The sequence below is a fragment of the Melospiza melodia genome, chromosome 14 (genome assembly GCF_035770615.1).
Source record: "Melospiza melodia melodia isolate bMelMel2 chromosome 14, bMelMel2.pri, whole genome shotgun sequence".
Taxonomy (NCBI): Eukaryota; Metazoa; Chordata; class Aves; order Passeriformes; family Passerellidae; genus Melospiza; species Melospiza melodia.
This window is the reverse complement of record NC_086207.1, coordinates 9919051-9942805: the sequence shown is the minus strand read 5'-3', so window position 1 is coordinate 9942805 and position 23755 is coordinate 9919051. Positions and strand designations below refer to the sequence as shown.

Here is a 23755-nt window from a genome sequence, read left to right as displayed (position 1 = left end):
CAAAGCAGAAGGAAAATCCAGAGCTAGCAGATTGCAGGTTCCTGAGCAGAGTGACTCAGAGAGCAGCAGGAGGAAGAGCAGGGAGGCTCCCCAAACCCTGCATGGCCATGCTGCAGAGCTCAGGGGCTGGCCTGGCACAGCTGGGCACAAAACAATGACTTCACCCTCTTGATGCCCCATCCACAATCCACAGCAGTGTGTGCAATACAAAGATTAATACATGCACCAGTGGTGTTTGTAGGATGCTATTCCCTTGTCTCCTGCATGGAAAGACATGGAATCAGGAAACCATTCCATCCTGGTGCAGGGAGGCTCATTTTGCAACTGAGCAGAGCAAGGACTGAGTGGTATGGGGCTGTTTATCCAGTCCCAGGTACAGGCTCATGAGTGCCAGCCACAGGCACTGCCTGGCCCCTCTCAGCCTGGGCACCTGGGGCAGCAGCTCCACAAACCACGAAACACAGAGGGGCAGCTTCAGGCTCCAGCACAGGCAGGTCCCCAGCCCAGCCCCACAACCTCCCCCAAATGCCCCCTGCTGCAAGATCCCTTACAAGGGCACTTGCAGTTATCATCGTTTCACAAGTGCACTGAGTCATGGAGCAGTTGAGTACTTGCCTGGAGACCTTTGGGCAAACAGTGTCAGATGCCAAATTCAGCTTCTTTGTCCAAGCAGGCACTCCCTGGGCTTGGCCCAGCTTCTGGATCAATGCAGAGAAATTTGACAAATTACCTCTCTCTGGAGAATCTCTCCATCTCTGAATGCTGGCTCAATAAATGCCACTTGACATTTGCAAAGCGACAGCAGTGAGCAGGACTCGTGTTTCCATGAAGAAAATACCTCTTGCCTAGCTCAGAGCTGAGGGGCACTTAACAGCAACACCACACCCCATGTAAGGAAAACACCTCTGTGGTGTGAGCAACATTCAAAACACTCACTAGCACACATGAAAACATCACCTGTCTTGTCCTCACAGGCTAATGACTATTAGATAGATGTATAACAGCACCAGTGAATGAGATTGCACTTTGCAGCCTGTTAAGCAGAAGGAGATGGTCCAAGAGAGGTAATGAGACAGATTTGACTGAGAGGATTCTGAGCATAGTCAGTCTTAGCAGAGGGCTCAGCAGAGGTGGAGTAGGCGTGACCTTGTGGGTGCCTTTGGCACTGGAGACAAAACAAGCGCACTCAGCTAGGGCTGGCCAGTGGATTGTCACATCTAAAGGGCACCTAATCTCAAGGAGATTTGCAAAATGCAAGCACAATGCAAGCACACAGCCAGTTCTGAAGGCTTTCAATTAATCTTAAGCATGGGCTTAAAACTTCAGATCCCCATCATGAAGCACTTAATAATAGGCTGGGGAAAGAAGAAAGGAAGAAAAAGCAAGCCCACAGATGTGGGGTTTCTGCTGGTTTACCACGACACCAACAATAGAAGATGAAGAGCTTCATCTCTGCCGCCTCCTGCTCCTGCCCACTCTGGTGGTGGGACATGGTCAGTCAGCCAGGATGCACCTGAGACCACGAGCCTTCCACGCTTGTGCAGGGAGGGCAACTGTCATTTTCCCTGCTGTAGCAACCCTAAAGAGCTGTAAAAGGTAACATGGTGACGCCTAGCATTGCTCTTCCCTACAGCAATGCCAAGTGCCTTTCCTTCCTTCTGTTTTCCAACAGGCAGCACAGCCACATCCAAGCCAGCTCTCGGTGCGTGGGCCGCTGTGCCAGCCAGCCATCTCCAGTTGCTGCATGCTCACAATAAAGCTCCCAGCCCACACTGGAGTCCCCCCCAAAAAACCTCCCACTAAACCAACACAATTCCCAGCCCCCCTCCCCGTTAAACCGCTCCTCTAAGAATGCCAAGAATTTTCCCAGACACTCAAGCCTTTATTCATATCCCTCCTGGCTCCCAGCTGCACTGCAGGCAGGCAAAAACATCACTGAAGAAACCACATATGGAGTCACCACCAAGACATGCCAAGTAAAAATCAGAGCCACTTTATTTTACAGAAGCAAGAAGAGTCAAGAGCTCAGGTTCTTGCCTTTAACTTTTGCACCCATTTTTGAGAGCTATTCACAAACCAGCAAGTGACCAGCGAGTGCATTGTGAAGTGCAATGCTCAGCACCTATGGAAAACAAATATTTCAAAATATCCCTGGGCCAGTGCCAAGGTTTCACAATGCCCCACGTACCCCAGGGCAGTCTCGGGAAGCAAAGGCTCAGCTGCACAGCAGCAAAACCCAGTGCTGAGCACACACTGCAGCCTCCTCCCTAAGGAGGTGGACAAGGATTTCAGCGAGAAGCCAAGCTCCTTTAAGGGAGGAACTCCTTAGGCAAACTCCTTAATTGCTTTCCTGTGTCCAAGGCTGGTGCCAAAGCACTCAGGATTGCTGGGCACACCTTGGGCTGTATCCATTGCTGGGCACACCTTGGGCTGTGTCCCAGCACCAGCCGGATGCTGGGCACTCCCAGCAGGGACCTGCACCTTCACTGCTCCCCTTCTGTTCCTTCAGCACTTGTGAGCACACAGCTGAGCTGAGGGCACTGCCTTCAGCATCACTTCAGCCCCAGCAGCCTTTCCTCCTTCAGAGAAACACCACAAACCACAGAAAACAAAATAAAAATCCTACACGCATCTGCAGCATCAAATGGCACAGGCTTAAAACAACAGTTTTTGCTGATGCTCAAAGCCAAGTCTCAAGGGAGAGTAAAGCTCCTCATCTTCTTATACCACACACATCCAAGTTGATCCATTCACAACCTGTGAATGCAACATCAGTTTTAATTTTCTGCAAACAAACTGACTGTTTCTGGCTTAAATTCCTCTCTTTTTTTCACCACAAGCAAAATTCCCACATGCTTCTTTTCTTAAGCTGTTATTTAGTGATTTCCCCATAACATTTATAAAGCCTAATTAATTAATTGTGAGGTTTTTCTTAATCAAGAGAGGATTAAATGGGCATTTTGCCTCTATCACAAGTCCTGGACGGGAGTTTACAATGAAGCAAAGCAGGATTTACCAGGCATTATGCATACAGTGTTTTGCAAACATGAAGGCTGCCTTTGAGAATAAGGAAAGTTGGTTAAAAATAAAGAAAGCTATGGAACCAAAAATGAAAGACATTTCCTCCAAAATGACCTTAAAGGATGAGAAAGTTCAGCTTCTCTGTAGCCTGAGAATTCCATCCCCCATAAGCTATTCAAAACCAAGCAAAGTCCAAAACACAAATGAAACTTTCTAAACAGACCGAAAAAAAAGATCCTGAAATACAAAGCCACCCAACACTGCCCTAGTTAGTTTCTTTTAAAAATTATTTATTCAGAAGCTGCTGAGGCTTTTCAGTTAATGGACTTCCCAATTAACCCTGTCAAGGGCCTAATCTTAGCACCTTATCTAGTGCAGACTTTCTCCAAGTTCACCCAAGGCAGTGATGCATTCCCAGTTTACTCAGCTGCTCTAAGCTGAGGAATCTTTTTGGTTTCCCAGCATCCTTCCATGAGGAAGAGGAGACACTTGGCAAACACAAGTGGCTGTGGGACAAAGCCAGGAGATAAACTGAGTGCCTACCCTTAAGGACTGGCATGAGAAAGGTTTGGAGCAGTTTAAAAGAAGTGTGGAAGAGGGGAAAAAAGATCTGGATCCCCATCACTCAAACAAGCCATGCTGGATAGCAGTCACCAAGCTTATTTGCTTTAGTTACCACTTAAAATAAACATGACTAATTCCCACATACGTTTCCAGAATTTATTGCCCAATTACAATAAATACTATTATCCAGTATATTTTTAGAGAAGGGAACAGAGATATAATGGGAACCCAAGAACTTTTGGTCACCACTGTATGCTTTTTCCCAGTTTGGCTTATGCAACCATCCCACAGCATCTCCTCCAACAGATCTTCCAGCTATTGACCACATCTTCTTGTAATAATAACTGGAAGACATTAGAAAGAGAATATCCCAGAATATACCACAGCAACTCAGCTCCTCTGAGGGCTACACCAGAGTCACCATACTAATAAGCTGACTGCTATATATCCTATTAACACATGCCTCCAGAAAGCCTCCAAGTGTATTAGCACAGAACGCCTTTAATCTGAAGAATCAAGGCAACAGAAAAAAGGAAAAGAAAACCTCTATTTTAAAAACCCTCACAGCAAAAAAAATAAGCTGAAAGCACTATTTGTTCTGTATGAAAATACAGAATAAATCTATATTTAGGAATGTGAGCTGGAAGCACCTTGCTGCAGAAAAAGGGAAGGGGAATGTTGCTGGGAGGCCAGCTGCCACCTTCCCCAGGCAGCATTTCCCCTGTGGCAGAGCTGAAAGCAGGATCAGCGTGGCTCAGGAGGGAAGGCTGCTGTGAGCAGGGTGTGGAGCAGAGACCTGGCAATGCCCTTGTGCCCCCAGCTGCCCCCAGAGCCCAGGCACCCAGCAGGGATGGTCTCCTCTCCCAGCAGCAGAGCTGAGGGCTGCAGGGAGGTCCTGGCAGACACAGCAAGGTTCCATTTTCCAGCATCACCACAAGCTCAGGGAACATGCTGCACACAGCCACAGCTGAAGGCATGCCTGTACAGACAGCCCTGCGCAGGCAGACATGAACTCAGCAAAGCTGAGGGCTGAGCCCTGCCTCTGCCACAGCCAGAGCCAGCTGAGGGCTGCCTGTGGGGGACTCGATGCATTCCCCACATGTTTCCTTGCACACAAAATGCAGACTCATCACAGCATCTCATGCAATGGTGATGAGGATGGGAGAACCCCAAGCCTTGGATGGAAACCCAGCCCAGCCTCTCTGGCTCCTGTGACAGTCTGGGGCTGTGGCCGTGCAGCCAGAGAGGGCAAGAGCCCCGAGACAGAGCTCGATGGGAACCTTGCTCCAGCTGTCTGACATCCCTGGAATTTCATGCCTGTGGGAGACAGACACTTTTTGGTTTCACAAAGGAATCTTAACATCTAAAAGTGGTGCCTTCACAGCGCTGACCTGGTCAGCCACAAGCCGAGAGCGGTGATTAGGGCTGTGTCCAAGAATCCTGTGGTTCTCACGGACCCCACTCCTCTCTCAAAGTCTCCCATCACCCCATTTGGAGGATGCTGATTCCCTGTCTGGGTTTACCTTATGCATCCCAATGTCACAAACTGGATGAGCATGGACACTTATGCCAATGTCACAAACTGGAGGAGCACGGGTACTTATGCCAGAGAAGAGGCTCTGGAAGGAAAGCACGTGACTGGGACTGAGGACAAAGAGCACTTTCAGGATTTTTTTTTCCTCACTTGGGCTCTCTTAGCTGACACTTTTATGATAAGTGAATACAAATGCAAAGCTTCAGGTATAAACCAACCCAGAGCTTGCTGCAGTCATGTAGATGTGGGGAAGAAGAGAAACAAGCAGATTCTGCATAAACACAAGGCCCATCTCAACAAAACAAGTATGGGACAGGACAATGTTACTTCCAAAGGCTGCACAAACAGGGGATCTGAAACAAACAGAGCAGCTTCTCCCATCCACAGCCTGAAGTGTGTTCAAAACATTCTGAATAATCAAAGCTAATCCCACAAACGTGCCTTACCCTACACAGGTGGGGTGAAGCGCGCAGCCTGCCCACACCCTGCACGTCTCCCTCAGTCCCATCACCTCCCAAATTCCTCCTCTTCATTGCACAACCCAGGAAAAGCCAATTCAGCATCATGCCAGCTTCTCCCCCTCCCAAGCTCGGAGCCAGAGGGAAGGGAAGGAGATGAGCGTGACTGCTGCTCCTGCAGACAGAAAAACAGCCCAGTGATGGGCCCTGCTTTGCACAGTGGTGCCTTGAGACGACAGGACTGGGCACAGCGGGGCACTCAGAGCCAGGGCTGTGCCTCTCCCCGCAGCTGGAGACAGCCCTGCTGTTCTGCCACACAAGATAATATTTAGGGAGCTTCTGGCCTTCCAGCAACGCTGGGGACTGCCTGACAGCTGCCACCCCAGCACAGACGACAAGGCCTGACACCGTGCCGGCTCCTGAAAGGGAGCCATTCTTGACAAGGCCTGACACCGTGCCGGCTCCTGAAAGGGAGCCATTCTTCAGGCCCGCATTTGTTTTGCCGGTGCTGAGGGCACACGCGGCCTCGGGCTCCGCCAGCTCACGTCCCTCCACCCACGGCCTGCACCCACTGCAGGCAGGAGAGCTCCGGAGAGCTCGGCAGCTCCCACGCACAACAACATGCTGCAGGAAGGAGACACCCTGGATTCACCAGCACTGACAGCACCACAGCGGGGAAGGGGAAAAAGAACTAAAAACCATCTTATTCTGGGCAATGTTTGTACCCAGCGCATACATTGAAAGTAAGTGTTGAACTGCCATGGGCTGTGGTTGAGGTAATTGATTCTGTGGTTGAGGCAGAGCTGGCTTCCTCTGTGAGGACAGGCGAAATTCCAGGGCAGGGATCTCAGGCTTGGAGACGCAATCAGCAATTTGTCCCCTCCAGTGGAAAGCCATTTTCTGCATAGTTCCCTCCCCAAAAAGCATACACTACAAGCAGGAGAGCCGGCCAGCACAGGAGGAGAAGGGCTGCTCCTGCTGGGTTGGCTTTCTGGTGCCTGCTACCAGCTTGGAGAAAAATCTGTCACTTGTGCTCCACGCTGCATGGGGGACCACTTGAGTTTTTCCAGGCAAAAGGTAAAATAACTGAATAGCAGAAACAGACAAAGAGATTTAATACTGGAACTCCCAAACAGTGCCAACTGCCTGGGTGAAAAAGAGAGCAGAGGGAATGTCTGAATTCAAATCAACCCCGTTTTCCACTGGAGTTGAGCCATGGAAAGGTTTCCTTGAGAGTTCATTCAGAAGAAAATGTAACCCTGTGCTTAGGACCTGCAGTGATAAGACTTCTGGTCATGAAACACAGAGCTGTTCTCTCCTCAAGCCCAACTTTCATAGACTAAGGCATCACACTGGCCCCTTACAGGAAGGGCAGGTTTAGGCTGTGGGTTTGAACCTGAGCTTACAGAAAGCAGCAGCAGCAACACATGAAGTTTATCACAATGGCAGTTGTGGCACGAACAGGCACCATCCAAAGGTTCCTCTCCTCCACAGAGCTGGGAGCAGGTGACAAGAAGGCAGTGGTGTGTAAACAGGTAACACTCACACACAGCTGACAAACTTGTCAGATCCTCCCCAAACTCAGCAACTCTGAGACAAAGCAAATCCCATCATCTACTTCCAACAAAGAAATTGCTCTTCAGCTTTCCTCTGTATAAAGTGGTGTTTTGTCTCCAAGATCTTCCAAGGGACATTAATTTATCAAAAAGCTGCCAGTACCAGCCCAGCTGTCAATCACTTACATGAAGGGAAATCTCAGGATTGCTAATGGACAGCTGTCCCCAGCCACAGCTCACACACTGCCAGGTACAGGTGAAGTGTCCATTGCTCTCTGCCCTGGGCAGCAATGCTCACACACCCCTGTCTGTGCAGGCAGTCATGGTGTCCACACACAGCAATCAGCCAAAGTTAGCTTTCCATGTTGAACTCTTATCTGAGCCCAACTCTGAGACTGAGGACACCTGCTTCTTCTCCCAGAACTGCTCAGTTTGGAGCTCACTGCCTTTGCACCACCATGTCAGGCTGTGAGTTAGTGCAGACAGTTTTGTGAGCTCAATGTGCTTTATTTAAAAAGAGAGAAAGCAACAGATTTGGTAAAGCAGAAGTCTTACAGTCTCAGTCTCACATCTCATCTCATTTATTCTCCAATGCATCTCCAGTCACTCTTCTCCTTCCAGCTTTTCCAAGCTCCTTCAGAGCTCCTGCATTTCAAGCACCTTCTGGCTTCCACTTGCACGAGGTGGTTGGGTTGTTTCCCACTCAGCATCCCAACATCCTTGCTAATACTGCTTGTGTCTGCTCCAGTGCAGTCACCACATGTGCTAACTCAGCACTGGCCAGCCCAGGCAATGGAGAAGCTGTGAGCTTTAATGACAAAATAAATGTATTTCATAAATGAACCAAACTTTATCAGTCCTCCTTCCACCCTGGTGGTGAGCAGCCCCAGAAGTGATGCCTGCAGCCCAAGTCCTGAACACAGCTGTGGCTACCAGAGCAGATGAGCAGAAAATTTCAGTCTCCAGGGGTTGAAGCAAATCTCTCTCACAACAATGCAGCCACAAAAACAAAGGTGGTGTTGAGCACCACTGATCTGATCCTGCTGCCTCAGAGGCAGTTTTCCATGGGTGAGCTTCCTTTTATTTGTTTTTGTTGGTCATTTCCAACAGCAGCACTTGAAGGGAACTTTATTGTGCTGGAGAGAGAGGCAATCTGGAGGACTGCACAAGGGAAGTGTGCATCTGGGGAGTTTTCAAAACACATTATCCAAACCTAAGGGTCATTACATTTCAGGATATCATTGTCAGCTGGACACCTATAAATAGCTTCACCAATCATGACCCATTGTGTATCAAAACCCCACTTCAGAGGCTTTTTCAGCATTACTTCCTACTGCAAATACAAACAGCCGGTAAAAATAAGTGAATTTATCAGCACCTTTGCTTGGCAGTGACAAGCTACTCCCACATGGACTTCATGCTCAGGGAGCTGAGGTATGGCAATATAAAATGGCAACAAGAAACCTGTAAGCCCTGCAGAAAGAACAACTCAGAACACCTGAATCATGAGGTTTCCATGATGCTGGAGGAACAACAGCTGAGATGGAAGCTAGGGGTAAAGGAAACAGCAGCTGGGACAGATGTGTGCCCCACATCAAATGGAAATGAGAGGGTGCTCTCCCACCCTCAAAATCCCTATAAACCCATCCCTACCCATTGCACAAAGCAAGCAGTTTTTTTCCTAATGGAGTTGGGCACTCAAGCCATGCTGGAGCCCAGCCATTTCCCTTTGGTGCCCAAATGAGAGCCAGACACCATCAGAAGGATTTTTTCGTCTTTCCTCTTTTAAAATCAAAGTGACAGAGTATTGATGTAAGTACACAAAAAAGCAAATTAATTATTTTTTCTCCAGAACTAGGCAATATTTTAGATTCCTCTAATGCCTATGAAAGCCTGCACAAGCAACAGCAGGCACAGCAAATTAACATTAAAAGTATTTTTATATGATACAAATGCGGAAATAATTGCAGTGAGAGAGTCTTGGTGTTTTCATTCTGTCACTGTCATTACCTTAATCTACTCCTCCCAGAGCCTAGAAACATTAGCTTTCTTAAATGAGAGCCCCAGTTCAATTTTCCTTTATGCAAGTTTCAAGTAAGTTACAGTCTTGAAAAGTCATTCCTGAGCTGGAAACTTTTGGGCCAGGATTCAAGGAAATGAAGCAGGGATTGAGCTCCTTGGCAAAAAGTAGCTTACAGAGAAAACAGTAGCAGGGACTTGTTTGTGCTCAAAGGGCATGCCTATAATTCAGGCAGCCACCACTGCTGTTCCCATTTATTTAGTAATATCACACCAGACTATTTTGACTTTGGAGAGCTATACTATTTAATGCGGTAAAAATGTTTTTTAGCTCTGAGACAGTACAAGACACAACACCGAGCTATTTAACGAGAGCAGCCCTTCCAACAACAACAAAAAATTCAAGCTGTAGACAAAGAATAGTTTTGGGTCGACAGATTTTAGCCAGATTGACTTCCGATAGCAGTTATACAACATGTGAGCTGCAGAGAGGCGGCAGTGCACGGGTCACGCTCCATATTTGCTGTACAGCATTCCTCATACATTGGCTCAGAGAGCAGCCAGCCTCAAGGGTTTGCTTTACCCGTGTTTCAACCAGCCTGCCTCTCCCTGTGTTATATACACACCGCTAAGTTACTACTGCGGAGTGTTTGGATACCAGCGGTATGTAAACAATCGCTGTTTGACCCCATTTCCTGCCGCCTGTCTTTGCGGGGCGATGCGTGCCTGCACACACACGGTCCGGTACCCTGCAGGAGCATCCCGGCAGGACTCCCCAGCGTGCCGGGGCCGTGCCAGCAGCAGAGGCGGCTGCGAGGCCCCGGAACCCTTCCCCGGCTGCTCCCTCCGCCCAGGGCACGGGCAGGACCTTCCCGCAAGGATTTTCCCCGCGCCCGCCGCGGCTGAGCGCCGGCACCGGCATCGCCCGCTCCCGCCCCGGCTCCCCCGCGCCGCCGGCGGGGCAGCGGCCGCGCATCCCCCGCCGTGCCCGGGACCCGCCACCCGCTGAGGCTATTCCCCCGCACCCGAGCGACAAAGAGACCGCAAGCGGCGCGGCCGAGAGCGGGGCGGTGCTCACCGAGAAGCGCTCCAGGTCGGTGGCGGCCATGGCCGGGGCTGGCGCGGCTCCGGCGGCGGGAGCGCTGCTGCCGCTGCCCGCCGCGAGTGGCTGCGGCTGAATGGATCCAATATGGCCACTTCCTGGAACCGCCCTCCGCCCGCCGCAGGCGCCGCCCGCCCGCCGGACCGGGGAGCCGAGGGGACGGGCCCCGCCGGGCCGGGGCAGCGCCGGGACAGCCTCCCCTCGGCCGGCGGGGCGGGCCCGGCGCTCCCAGCGCGGAGGGGAGTGGAACCGGGGAGGAGCGGTCGGGCTGCCCCGGAGGGTTCCCTCCCGGGGGTCAGGTGCCGGTCTGGGGGCGAGCACATGGCACGGGTGGCCCTGGGAGGAGAGGGGAAAGGACTGCGGAAGGGCCGGGAGCATCCTCCGCAGGGGTGACACAGACATGGCATTCCGCAGGGGTCTCACAGACCCAGGACATGGCATTCCGCAGGGGTCTCACAGATTCAGGACATGGCATTCCGCAGGGGTCTCACAGACCCAGGACATGGCATTCCGCAGGAGTCGCACAGACCCGGGACATGGCATCCCGCAGGGGTCTCACAGACCCGGGACATGGCATTCCGTATCGCAGACCCGGGACATGGCATTCCGTATCACAGACCCGGGACATGGCATCCCGCAGGGGTCTCACAGACCCGGGACATGGCATTCCGTGTCACACACCCAGGACATGGCATCCCGCAGGGCAGCGGTGCCTCTGTAACACGCGGCAGCCACACCAAAGTGGCGGCCACAGCGTGGGTTTGAGCCGCGACACGCAGCGCGCACGGCCATTAACGCTGCCCGCGTTTATGCTGATTTAAAGTATGCACCAGAGGGCTGTGGAGTCTTTCTTCGTCGCTCCTTCCCACCTAAGGGCACAGAGCCAAGGCCACCGCCAGTCTCTGTAAGGCAGACATTGGTATTTCAGGAGCTGCTAGCACAGAGCGGTTCTGTTGCTTTCTGGTGCCCTCTGCTGCAGTGCAGCTTCCCAGGAGCAGCTCACCAGAGCCGTGTGCGCTCCCGGCGCTGCTGGGCCACTAGACCAGACCTGCACCGCTCATCTTCTCTGTTGCCCTGGTTTCGTCTGAAGCTTTCCCCTTTGTCCCTGCTATGTCCTCACCTTTCCTCCTCACCCTCTCTCTTGGAGCAATCCACTCCGTACATTTGGAGAGCTGAATTTGGTCAAAGAGACCAAATACTTCTGCCTACAATGCTTTTTGAGACGAATGGAGTCACGAGGATCATTTTTAACCCCTCAAGAAAATAATTCCTTCTACCACTTGTCCCGTTCCACTATAAAAGAGGGGGACTCGGGGAGGATTCTTTTGATAGATTTCTCTGATGAAAATAAAGCGCAAACCCAGCAATATTATATCTGAGAATCGTTTATTGGTAAAAAAGGGTAAACTAAGGGGGGATAGGAAAAGGAGCAGAGAGGGAAAAAGAGAGAAGGAAACAGAAGACAGGGACATCGTTACCATAAAAACCCCGGTCGTCTGTCAGCATCAGCCCGGCAGGTGGAAGGTGCGTGCTGCAGCCGCGGGGTGTGTGCGTGGCTCCCGCGGCGGGCTGGGCGCGATTCCCGAGCAGCAGCAGGCTGCGTGTGCCTCCATCGGCGGGGAACGGGCTGCCGGGGCCACGGGCACACTCCCGAACATCTGCAGGCTGCGTGTGCCTCCATCGGCGGGGAACGGGCTGCCGGGGCCACGGGCACACTCCCGAACATCTGCAGGCTGCGTGTGCCTCCATCAGCGGGGAACGGGCTGCCGGGGCCACGGGCACACTCCCGAGCAGCTGCAGGCTGCGTGTGCCTCCATCGGCGGGGAACGGGCTGCCGGGGCCACGGGCACACTCCCGAACAGCTGCAGGTTCCGTGTGCCTCCATCGGCGGGGAACGGGCTGCCCTGGCCACGGGCACACTCCCGAACATCTGCAGGCTGCGTGTGCCTCCATCGGCGGGGAACGGGCTGCCGGGGCCACGGGCACACTCCCGAACATCTGCAGGTTGCGTGTGCCTCCATCGGCGGGGAACGGGCTGCCCTGGCCACGGGCACACTCCCGAGCAGCTGCAGGTTGCGTGTGCCTCCATCAGCGGGGAACGGGCTGCCGGGGCCACGGGCACACTCCCGAACATCTGCAGGCTGCGTGTGCCTCCATCGGCGGGGAACGGGCTGCCGGGGCCACGGGCACACTCCCGAGCAGCTGCAGGTTGCGTGTGCCTCCATCAGCGGGGAACGGGCTGCCGGGGCCACGGGCACACTCCCGAGCAGCTGCAGGTTCGCGGGGCAGGGGCGCGGCTGCGGCGGTGACAGGTCGGTCCCTTCGGGCTGGTGCTACGGCAGAGGCCGGTGGGGTCGCAGTTAGGTACGGCTGTGCCCGGGCAGCTCCCTGGCTCCCTCAGCAAAAAAGTGGAAGCTAAAATCTGGTATTTCTGGTGTACAGATGCAAATCAAACAGTTGTTCTTGTTTAGGGCAAATCTGGGAGAAAACCTCCAAAAGGGACCCCTCCAGAAAGCGAACCCACACAGCCTCTCCACCCCACCGGTTTGGGAAGGATTCCTCGGAGAGAAGCGGAAAGAACCTGTTTATTTAACAGGCACAGCACCCCCCAGCACACAAAATGAACAGTACAGGATGACAGCACTCTGTCACTGCTCTGAACAAGATGACAAATTCAGAAAGTCTCTCTTGGGGGTGACGACTCTGTAATCAGTCCCTCCGCCGCCGGGGCAGCTGCTGCAGCCACAAGGTGCAAAATCTCGGTGTTCCCAGGTCCCAGTCCAGAGCAGGCTCGAGTAGGTCCAAAAAAGGGAAAGGAGAAACAGTCGAGGAAAAATTTGGACTGCTTAGAGCAACTACCTAATGAGCAGAAGCAAAAAAACAAGAGCAAGCAGAAGCAAGAGCAAGAGCAAAGTGAAAAGCCAAGCAAAAAGCAAAAGCAGCATCATGTACTGCCCTGTTTCTGTGTCCCACCAGCTGTGGGAGAGCGGCTGATAGCAAAACCAAAACAAAACTTTCACTCTTCAGAGCCAGTCTTGAAGGCACAAACTTTGTTTGTTTGTTTTTTTGTTTTACTTTACACTCTTCAGAGCCAGTCTTGAAGGCACAAACTTTGTTTGTTTGTTTGTTTTACTTTACACTCTTCAGAGCCAGTCTTGAAGGCACAAACTTTGTTTGTTTGTTTGTTTGTTTTACTTTACAATCAGCTTTGTGAGTCCTTATTTAAGACAACGTAAAATTCTTGCTTAACACACACCTGAATGCCGTAATGCCAGGTACTTCTGGAGAAGCAATTGGTTTTGATTCATTAAGAGCTCTATTCTGTTACAATAAAGTGCACAGTGTAACAAGACAATGGTTACAAAAGCTGATTCCTGTCAGGAAAATTAATCTACCAGAAGTTTATGTCCAAAAAGGAGACAGAGGAGTCCTGTAACTTTATTTGAAAAAAAGGAGAGGCCATGGGGCATTTCCGCTGAGATCTCTCAAAATTTTTAGAGGACACAGTCTCCTTTTTATCCTAATTTCCCAGCCACATTTCCCTCTCTCTTTCCCCATTGGCTGAAGTACTTGAGAGGTACAAACTTCCCGAAATGCCTGAGACCCCTTCTAATGTACATCCCCCATTTTTCTTTTTCCTCATATCTCTGTTCTTTTTCTCTAAATCCAGAGATTTTGCACAGTTTCGAGTGAATAACAGTCTGTGTCAATTAGTGGAATTCCTATGGAATTTATGGTTCCCCCATCGCTTATTTCACCTCTCTGTATCTGGCCTTATGTCCCATCATGCCCACAGTTTGTTTGTTAAGACACCTCCTTCTTGTTCCTTTCATTCCCAAACAGTTGCTGGTTTCTGTGAGCTGCAGGTCAGCTGCAAAGATTCACAACACAAAGGAAATTGTGAGACATTGGAACAGATCAAGAGCAGCACTGCTGCCTCCTGGCTCTGAGCTGTGCTGCTCACACCTCCTGGAGCTGGAGTCCTCTGTCCCTCTGTCCAGCAGCGCTGCCACCAGCATGGGGCAGGTCTCTGTGACAACAGAGCACTGTACAAAAGCTCACAGTTATTTTTAGTCACCTTGTTATTTCAAAAAGCACACTGTTTCTAATGGCAAATCAAGAGAAACCCTGCCGTTTTCAAAAGGTTCAGTTGCACAAAAACTGCTTCAAGAGAAGTGACTTGGATTTGGTGACTCCTTTAATTGCTAATTGTTATGCAAATTATTCTTAATGGCTCCCTAATTAAATTTATATTATAGTGCTGGATGCTCCTGCAAGGACTTTAAATTTCATGGAATATTTGTACCTGCTAAAACCCCAGTGAATTTAAGATGAGCTATGGGCTTTTTACAGGTGAAAAAGGGCCAAAGAGCACAAAGGGCTGGAGAGGCACAGATGTGTCCCTGGAACCTCTTTGTCCTGGGGAGAGCAGGGGAAATGCCCCTGTCTGCATGGATGGTGGCATTGCAGCAGCACAGTTCTGATGGCTGGGGACATCAGCAGGAGGTGCTTTACTTCTTCACATTGTGAGCACAGCTATAGGCAACGAAAGTGGAAATAAATGCTATCACACAGCCCCTTTGGCTTCCTAGGCAGACACAGAGAGCAAGAGATCATCCCACCTGCCACATGAGTACAGAAACAAGACCAAGGCCTTTTGAGGGCTAAATAAAATCCTTGATTTTTAAATCCAGGTGGTGCAGATAAACAGATCTCCTTCAGGGTTTTCAACACAGGCCAGACAATGCAGCTTTTGGATGACTGTACATTTTTCACTATGTGTCCTAAGGATTACTAGAAATCAAATGGTTTATAGCTATTCTTTTAGCATCAACACCACCAAGCACTTTGTAAACTTTCATTGGTTATATTGACAATATATGGAGCTTATAAGGTATTTCTACAGAAGTGCTATCTTTCTAAGCTGGACATCAATAGGAGCTGTAAATTCATTTCTTTACAGAAAGAGACCCAAAATTTCCCTGCCACCTAATGCTAAAGTGCAGCAGAGGGCAGATTTAGATTAACTGTTAGAAGAAAACTCCTCCCCATTAGGGTATGAGGCCCTGGCACAGGTTGCTCAGAGAAGCTGTGGCTGCCCCATCCCTGGAAGTGCTCAAGGCCAGGCTGGATGGGCCTTGGAACAACCTGGGATAGTGGAAGGTGTCCCTGCCCATGGCTGGAGCCTTAAGGTCCCTTCCAACCCAAATAATTCTGTGAGCTGATGATTCTTTTACCACACTGAACCTCACACAGGTTTGCATTATCCTGCTAAAATCCCATCAAGTTCACAGGCATCATCTGAAAACCAGAGGATGCTTGGGATGAATTCTTGCCTCATCTGTGAGAACAAGTAGTATTTAATAAATACAGAGTCTGAGATACACAGAAAACTGTGTTTCAATGGCTGCTGTTAAGAAACATCTTCTGAACTGGTTACTGAGGTCCTTGAGTTAGAGCTGAATCCTTCTCATTTATAAGAAAATGCCTTTTATTTGTAAATAATCTCCACTCCCCTTCCCCCCACCCCTTCCTTCCCCCCTCCCCCTTCACAGACTTTCGCTCAATTGTTTATCTGTGGAAGGTTACTGCATTTCTCCATGGAACAAAGAAACAGCTATTTTCCCTCACAATGTGCTCTCTTTGTTTCACATGAATATATTAACAAGAAAAGTAGGAAATCATTGGCTTTGTCATCCTATTTATTCTGGGAATCCTGATTTCATTTTGGAGGAAAATAAGTCTTCCTTGAGGTAAAAGTCCCATCTGTAGTCATTAGCAGCTAAGCTTTGCCTTTCTACAAAGCAGCAGCATCCCAACTGGGACTATCCTTCACATTCCCTTTTCTTCCCCTTTTGCTTCCAGCCTGGCATCTCACCTTCCCTGTGGCTCTGAGAATATCATGTGGGAAAGAGTGAGACCTAGGGGACCATTTGCTTTGGTTTTGGGCAGTAGAAACTTCTTTGCTTTGACTAGATACTGTGCTTGATCTCCCACTTTATTTCCTGGTTTTGTGTGGTGTGGATAATTGCAGTGATAAAACCTTCACCTTCCCCCTCTCATGGGGTGGGAAAAGCTCCCAGGCTCACTGTGCAGTTTACTTCACTGTAACAATAACAATAACAATAACAATAACAATAACAATAACAATAACAACAACAATAACAATAACAATAACATTAACATTAACATTAACAATAACAATAACATTATTATTATTATTATTATTATTATTATTATTATTATTATTATTATTATTATTATTATTATTATTATTATTATTATTATTATTATTATTATTATTATTATTATTTGAGGATACTTCTTCCAGGAAAGGTAACTAACTCTCATCAGTCACATGGTTATAGAGGCCAGCTCCCTACAGCCTATGATGCAGGAATAACATACTGCAATATTTGTGTTTAAAAAAGTAGTAGTAAATTAATCTAATCATGGGCTCATGTATATTGTTTTTGTCTCAGGCAATAATGAAAAATATCAAGACAGTTGGCTTGAGATCTCCTACGAAGCAGCCCACAGTGTTCTGTAAATAGCCCAACAAGAAATACTTGCTTTGTAGGTTTTTGGTGACACAGAAAGAGGCAAAACTTCTCATGTTTTTTTAAGGCTGGAAATTTTGGATGACTGATCAATATAACACCCATAATGTTCCAGGATTTTATTATCTATATTAATAAAATTCATTCAAAGGGTTTAATTTCTGCTCCACAATGTGATCAGTGTGACCAGCACTCAGCAGACTAAAAGGAGCTCACTGGGAGCTGGTGCTCTGGAACCACCATCCTTAATGGTGGGCAACCAAAAGGCATCAACAGATAAAGGGAAAGACTGGCAAACAGGATGTTTGTGGTCAGAACTGGTATGGGTGATTAGCCAGAAGTGTTATTTTCTTCTTTATTACAAATAATATAGGAGGTTAATGTGTTACTAAAACCCACTGACAAATTGTGAATAGGAGGACAACCACGTTAATGTGTTAGGTTACTAAAAATGTGTTAATGTGCTAGGTTACTAAAACCCACTGAGATTGTGAAAAGGAGCACAACCACATTCCATGGGTTGCCCATGAAGAGACTGTATGTGGAAGAGGTGGCTGGAGGCATTACCTGGGCAAAGAGGTCATTGTGTTAAACCAGAGCAGCCAGTTCAGACTTGCTTGGCACCAGGTGCATGTGTAAACATCCTGTCTCCTCCTCTGAGACCTCCTGGCTATGTGTTCTTCTGCTTTGCAGCAACGGGGATTGCCAGGATCTGCAGAGGGAACAGCCTCAGTAACTCCCCTTTTTTTGGACCTTGACCCATTGCAAGTGCTCAGAGAGGCTTGGCTGTGCGGCTGTGGAGCAGTGAGGTGTCCTGGGAGGCTGGTGCAGGGAGACCCCTCTGCAGGAATGGTTCTGGCTGGGGATAACACAGGTGGGATGTGACAGCAGCCTTGTGGGTCTCAAAGGACACAGGGAGACAGGGGTGTGATGCTGTGCACACAGGGACAGAGTGCAGTGAGCCTGAGATTCTCCTCTCTCCCCCACCCCCGTGCTTGAGCCAATTCAGCAACTGGAGCAACTTCTCCCTTTAACATTTGTAACATAAAATGTTTTTTATAAGTGCCTGTTCTTCTGAATCATTTTCCCTCCTCCTCGCTCTCATTTGCAGATATGAACTATAATCCCAGGGTACAGCTGAAAGTTTGCAATGCAAAAATCACAGACTGCTGAGATTTTCTTATGCCTGCAAGGGATTCTGGTAAGGATCTAAACAGTGAAAACAAGGCACAGCAATTAGTATTTGGATGCAGGGTCATTTTTAGCTCTCTACATAGGGCAGGCAATGCCATGAGCTATAGAGCATTGCAGAGCACTGCTCAAGTGGCTGCCTCAGCAAGGGCAAGGCTGCTGTTCAGGCCATGTGAAAATGGAGTAATGGGAGGTGTGCAATTCTCATAGAAACACAGAACTAATACAAGATTGCACACTATTATTATGTGAAAGAGCATTAGAGCAGCAAAATTATTTTGAGGAGCTGGTTCAGTGCCAGCTCGTTAGCAAAACATGAAATAGTTTTACAGACATTTGCACAAAGATGGAGAGAGAAGGGGAAAGAATGCCAAATGCCATCTGTGGGAAAAGGCCCTTCTATCCTCAGTAAAGGTAAGAAAGAGGCAGAAGGGAAATCAGCATCAGAAGGACGGCACACCTCACATTGCCTTCAAAATAGAGACTTTGACACAGACTGATCAGAGAATCATTAAAGTTGGAAAAGACCTCCAAGATCATCAAGTCCAGTCTTTGACTAAACACCACCTTGTCTACTAAACCATAGCACTAAGTGCTGTGTCCAGTCATTCCTTGAACACTTCAGGGATGGCCACCCACCACCTCCCTGGGCAGACCATTCCAGAGTTTGAAATTTTACTGTAAAGGAATTCCTTCTGATGCACAATCTCAACCTCCCCTGGTGCAGCTTGACCCATTTCCTTTTGTCCTGTCATGGTTACCTCGGGGAAAAGGCCAAACCCCACCTTTGTACAGCCAATTTTCAGGTAGCTGTAGAGTGATAAGGTCTCCCCAGGCTAAAAATCTCCAGCAGCTCAAAGTATTTCCTGAATTGAAGGGCCCAGAACTGAACACAGCACTCGAGGTGTGGCCTCACCAGTGCTGGGCACCTGCCTCAGCCCATTGATCCAGCCTGTCCAGATCCCTCTGCAGAGCATTCTAACCCTCCATCAGATGAACACTCCCACCCAGTTTGGTGTCACCTGTGACCTTACTGAGGGTGCTCTCCAGCCCCTCGTCCAGATAATTAATAAAGATCTTAAACAGGACTGGGCCCAATGCTGAGCCCTGGGGAGCCCCACTAGCGACCAATCATCAGCTGAATGTGGCACCACTCACCACCACTCTCTGGGCTCAGCCATCCTGGCAGTTTTAACCCTTTAGACAAGAGTGGGCTCCAAGCCATGGGCTGCCAGCATCTCCAGGAGAACGCTGTGGGAGACAGTATTGAAGGCTTTGCTGAAGTCCAGGCAGACTACATGCACAGACTTCCCTACTAGGCAGTCACTTGGTCATAAAAGGATATTCCATTTTATTAAGTTCTCAGACTGAAAACAACTCCAGATCTATTTGCATTTTCTTACCCATCCTCATACAGTTACTTTTATTTGTCTTCAAACCACGCTGACTGTTCATTCTGTTCTCAGTTGCTCCTGCTCTTCTCCTAGACAAACTGTTCAGGCACCGATTTAGTGATCTTAACTGCAGCATTCAGAGGAGAAACAATTTTGCAGGCTGAACATCCCTCCAAGAGGTCCTCAGTCCTCCTACTTTGCCTGGAGAAAAGCATTTTTCTGGGATTTCTTTTCTCCTGTAGAACAGAGAACAGTAATGTTAAATGCTTAGGCACAAGTAATTGATAAGAGGCAGAGGCAGCTTCTCCATAAAAAGAGAAGCTCTCTCTTTCTCCTGGTGGACATGAACAGATGCAGCCATGCTGTAAATATTTAATTGCTTAAAAAGACACATAGATCTACATTTTAGATGCAATATAGGTAAAAGACACAGGTAATAATATATGATTATGTATGTATATATGATAACATATAGTATCACATAGAGGTGAGTATATTTCAAAAGACTGAGCCATCCACCCATCTTCTGGCTAATTTTGAGGCATCAGCCTCCTGCCCAGCAGGAGCTCAATGTCCTCAATGTCCCAACAGAACACCTGAGGCTATTCTAGGGATGGAGACCAAACTCTGCAGAGTGATTTCTACCCAATGCTGCTCCACCTATTTGCTACTGAAAAAAACCCCAAAAGCAACCAAACAAAAACCCCCAAACAACAACAAAAAATCGTTTTAGGAAGCTTGGAAGACGAGCAAATGGATGAAGCGTTCGGTCCTGCCCAAGGAGCCTTCGATGCCCTCGTGCCCGCACCGACTCTCGGACCGCATCCGCCGCCGCCCGCCCGTTCCCCCGCGCGGCGCCGCCGCTCCCACCGCCCGCCCGGGCCGGGCTCTCCCGGCAGCGCTGCCGCTCCCACCGCCGGGCCGGGCCGGGCCGGGCTCTCCCGGCAGCGCCGCCCCGCGGGCGGGGCGGGCCGGGCCCGGGGCGCTGCGCTCGGTGTGCGGGGCGGGGCGGGAGCCGGAGCACCTCCGTGGGAGCGGCCGCGGGACGCGCTGCCCGCAGCAGGTGCCGCCGGCCCGCCAGTCCGGCCACCCCCGCGGGCTCCCGGCATCCGAACCGCGCGGAGGCGGCGGGAGCGGAGGCGGCTCCGCCACCACCACCTGTGGCGGCGGGATGGCGGAGCTCGACATCAGCGAGGAGGCAGTGATGGGCTTCCTGAGGGAGCGCGGCGGGCGGGTGCGCAACACCGAGCTGGTGAGCGCCTTCCGGCCGCTGCTGGAGGCCGCCGGGGCCGGGGAGGCGGAGGGGCGGGCGGCGCGGCGGGAGCGGTTCAAGGCGGCGGTGAACGCCGTGGCCACCGTGAAGGAGACCGACGGCGTCAAGTTCGTGGTGCTGAAGCGGCAGTTCCGCGCTGCCCCGCCGGCGGGGGGCGATGCCGGCGCCCCTGTTCCCGTTGCCATCCCCGAGCCGGTTCCCGTCCCCGAGCCCGTTCCCGTCCCCGAGCCGGACCCCGCCGGGACGCCCCCCGAGGAGCCGCCGGGGCCGCGGGCCGTGGCCGAGCTGCGGGGCCTGTTCCAGGGCGGCGGCGGCGGGGTGCCCCTGCCCGGGGGCGCGGCGGGGGCCCGGCGGGAGCCGCCGCCCAAGCCCTGCATGCTGCCCGTGCGCTGCGTGCCGACCCCCGCCGCCCCGGGGCCGCCCGAGCCGGCCGCCAGCCCGCTGTCCCCGCCGCCGCTGGACGAGGAGGCCGGGTCCCGCTCGCCGGGGCTGCGGAGGGGGCCCAAGAACCACCGGGCCAGCGAGGAGACCGTGGTGCCCCTGGAGCAGGCGGAGCACCAGTGGCTGGTGCTGGCGGCCGACGGGCAGTGGACGCAGCAGCTCCACGGGCTGCTGCTGGGCGACGCCAGCCTGGCGGCTCGCAGGGACTTCATCTCCGGCTTCACCGCCCTGCACTGGGCCGCCAAGAACGGCAACTGCGACATGGTGACCAACATCATCCGAGCGGCCGAGAAGGGCGGCGCCCGTGTCAATGTGGATGCCAGGTCGCACGGTGGCTACACGGCGCTGCACCTGGCTGCCATTCACGGCCAGGAGAAGATCATCAACATGCTCGTCTACAGCTACCATGCCAAGATTGACCTGAGGGACTACAGTGGGAAGAAGCCGCACCAGTACCTAAAGGAAGGGACATCCCTTACAATTAGACGTTTGCTGGGGGACCCCAGCCTTTCCCAAAACACGGAACACTCCGTGCCCATCAAGAAATCTACAAAGCTTGCGGCTTCAATCTTGAGCTCCACGAGCACTTTCCTGGGAGTCATATCCGATGACATGGCTTTCTATGATCTCACCAAAGGTTTGAGGAGGCCCTCAACTTTAAACAAGCTTCTGACTGCCACTACGGGCCCGAGGAGGAAGCCAAAGATCAGAGGGGGCTTCCCTTCATATTCCTCACTCTCTGAGGTAGCAGAGGAGGAGGAAGAGGTTGTCGTGAAACGCAGACCCGTTTCTGAGCTGTTCTTTGGCCACTAGCCTCTGCCTTACTGTGATCAAAATGGTTTAACAGCACGGCTGCTGTCTCAGCTTTCTCTTGCAGAAGCAGTTTGGATATTTTTGTCTCTGTGTCTGTCTTTTTGGATTTTTAGCTGAATCAGTGATAGGGTCCACATCCAAAGGCCACAGCATGAAACTCAGCCCCAGGTGCCTGTGGAAAGGGAGCTGCCAGAAGGTGCTATCCATGCTGTGTGTACCATCATGCCGATCTCTTGCTGGAGACCGCAAACTTTATACTTAATGGTTGAAAAACTGAAACGGTATATGTGTGTGTGGACAGGTCAAAATGCCTGAGGTACAGCCTTCTTGATCTGTGTTCTTCAGCTGGAGAGCAGAAGCGAGATGAAGGATTGCATATTTCACACTGTGAACAGCAAGCTGGTAGCTGGCTACTTTAACAAGGCTTGTTATCTAATGGGATTAAATTATCAGAGGAAAGATGCATAGTTTTCTATGATGTTTCTGATTATTTTGGTAGTAGAAGAAGGATATTTCTATTTACAAAAATGGTATACTTTTTCAAAACAAAGTTTCTCACTTTGAGTGCTTCTCACTCAGTATTTCACATCAGAAATACTAACATAACAATCTCAATTGTTGCCTGATGCATTTTATTAGATAAACTACTTAAAAAGATAGACCCTGACCTTCATCACTCACGTCACCATGACTTGTCTACCTCAGTTTGAAAGCTTGGCTAGTGGTTGAAGATTTTCTCTCTTCCTGAAGGACTTTTTTACCAGGTGGTACTTACCACATGTCTGGATGATACTGTGAACATTTAAACTTCACTGTTGTTCAATCAACTTTAGCTGAATAAAGAACCTTATTGATAGTGAAAAATTGAACTGAAAACCTGGAAATTGGATCTGTCAGAGTTTCTGAGTAGCCAACTGGAAACAAAGTTAGGCTTGTATGTCTGATTGTTTAAAACTTGGCCCATTTTGACCTATTTACAATAAATATTTATAAACATGGGGCTGTATGTAATGTTAGGTGTTTCATGATAGAACCTCTGCATGACCTCTTGAAGCAGTGTTTATCTCAACAGAATCATTGACCTAAAATGAACTCTTCTTCTTTTAAATGATAAACATAATTGTTCTATATATAGAACTACACATAGCTCAAAAAGCATGCTAACTGCATGTTAGGTTTGCAGTGAGATTATTATTGTTTTAATTACTGCTTGGTTAAAATTAATGCCAAGAGGCAGAACTGTGAACAGAATGTCTGACTTCTGGAGCAAATCTGCAAAACCAGCATGTTTTCTCTAAAACTGTGATAAAAAACCTGTATCATTGAGAGGTGCTGAAGGTGAGAGCAATGCTGCACTGGCTCTCTTTGGGTTTCTGCACTGAAACACCAGTTTGCATGCTTTGCCTTTCCTTCCAGGTCAGTGACTTGAGGAATGTTTGTTTTTTTCTGCCTTGCATTAAACCCAGTACTTGTAATTGGTTCTAATTGGCTTGTGCTAAACACCCACAAGGAATGCTGCAGGACTGAAGATGAAGGCACTGCCCTCTTCCCTTCAGAACACTCTTCCTGAAGTTCCTGGAGTTGGTGACCTTCGCTGGGGGTGTGGTCAGAGGTTGCAGCCAGCTCTGATGCACCTGTTCTGGGAGGAGGCTGGATTATTCTGCACCGGTCTGCTTCTGGATTGAACTAATTAAGTTGTTAAGCAGAGGTTAATGATCAAGCACCTCATGACTTCTATATCTGGAGTAGGGTTTAAAAAAATAAAATCCAATTTGCTCTCTAGCTGTTGGTAACCATTGACCAGCGTGGTCCTTTGAAGCTGTGATTTG

The 23755-nt window shown here is 50.0% G+C and overlaps 2 protein-coding genes and 1 long non-coding RNA gene across 6 annotated transcripts in view; 1 reads left to right on the top strand and 2 right to left on the bottom strand.

The window, feature by feature from the left end:
• SEPTIN8 (septin 8) overlaps nucleotides 1-10311 on the bottom strand; it is a 34888-nt gene extending 24577 nt beyond the window's left edge. For both annotated transcript variants that reach the window (XM_063168630.1, XM_063168631.1), the window contains exon 1: nucleotides 10231-10311. In XM_063168630.1, coding sequence (XP_063024700.1) covers nucleotides 10231-10260 — 30 coding nt within the window. In that variant the 5' untranslated portion in view covers nucleotides 10261-10311. The remainder of the gene's footprint in view (nucleotides 1-10230) is intronic.
• A 2240-nt stretch (nucleotides 10312-12551) lies between these two features.
• Nucleotides 12552-20231, bottom strand: LOC134424680 (uncharacterized). Of its 3 annotated transcripts, none has more exons than XR_010029472.1 (4): nucleotides 19409-20231; nucleotides 19164-19256; nucleotides 17382-17526; nucleotides 12552-14125 (listed from the first exon to the last, which is right to left on the bottom strand). It is a non-coding gene; the product is annotated as an uncharacterized LOC134424680 (long non-coding RNA). The 3 variants fall into 3 exon arrangements; XR_010029471.1 differs by lacking the exon at nucleotides 12552-14125 and adding an exon at nucleotides 15807-16359; XR_010029470.1 differs by lacking the exon at nucleotides 12552-14125 and having other exon boundaries at nucleotides 16579-17526.
• A 260-nt stretch (nucleotides 20232-20491) lies between these two features.
• On the top strand, nucleotides 20492-23708 carry SOWAHA (sosondowah ankyrin repeat domain family member A). The gene has a single exon (XM_063168629.1). It carries the CDS (start codon nucleotides 20571-20573, stop codon nucleotides 21924-21926), a length of 1356 nt encoding a protein of 451 aa, XP_063024699.1. The 5' UTR covers nucleotides 20492-20570; the 3' UTR covers nucleotides 21927-23708.
• Nucleotides 23709-23755: the final 47 nt, after the last annotated feature.

Excerpts from the sequence above, each read along its gene's own strand:
- SOWAHA (XM_063168629.1), top strand. The coding sequence starts at position 20,571 with ATGGCGGAGCTCGACATCAGCGAGGAGGCAGTGATGGGCTTCCTGAGG.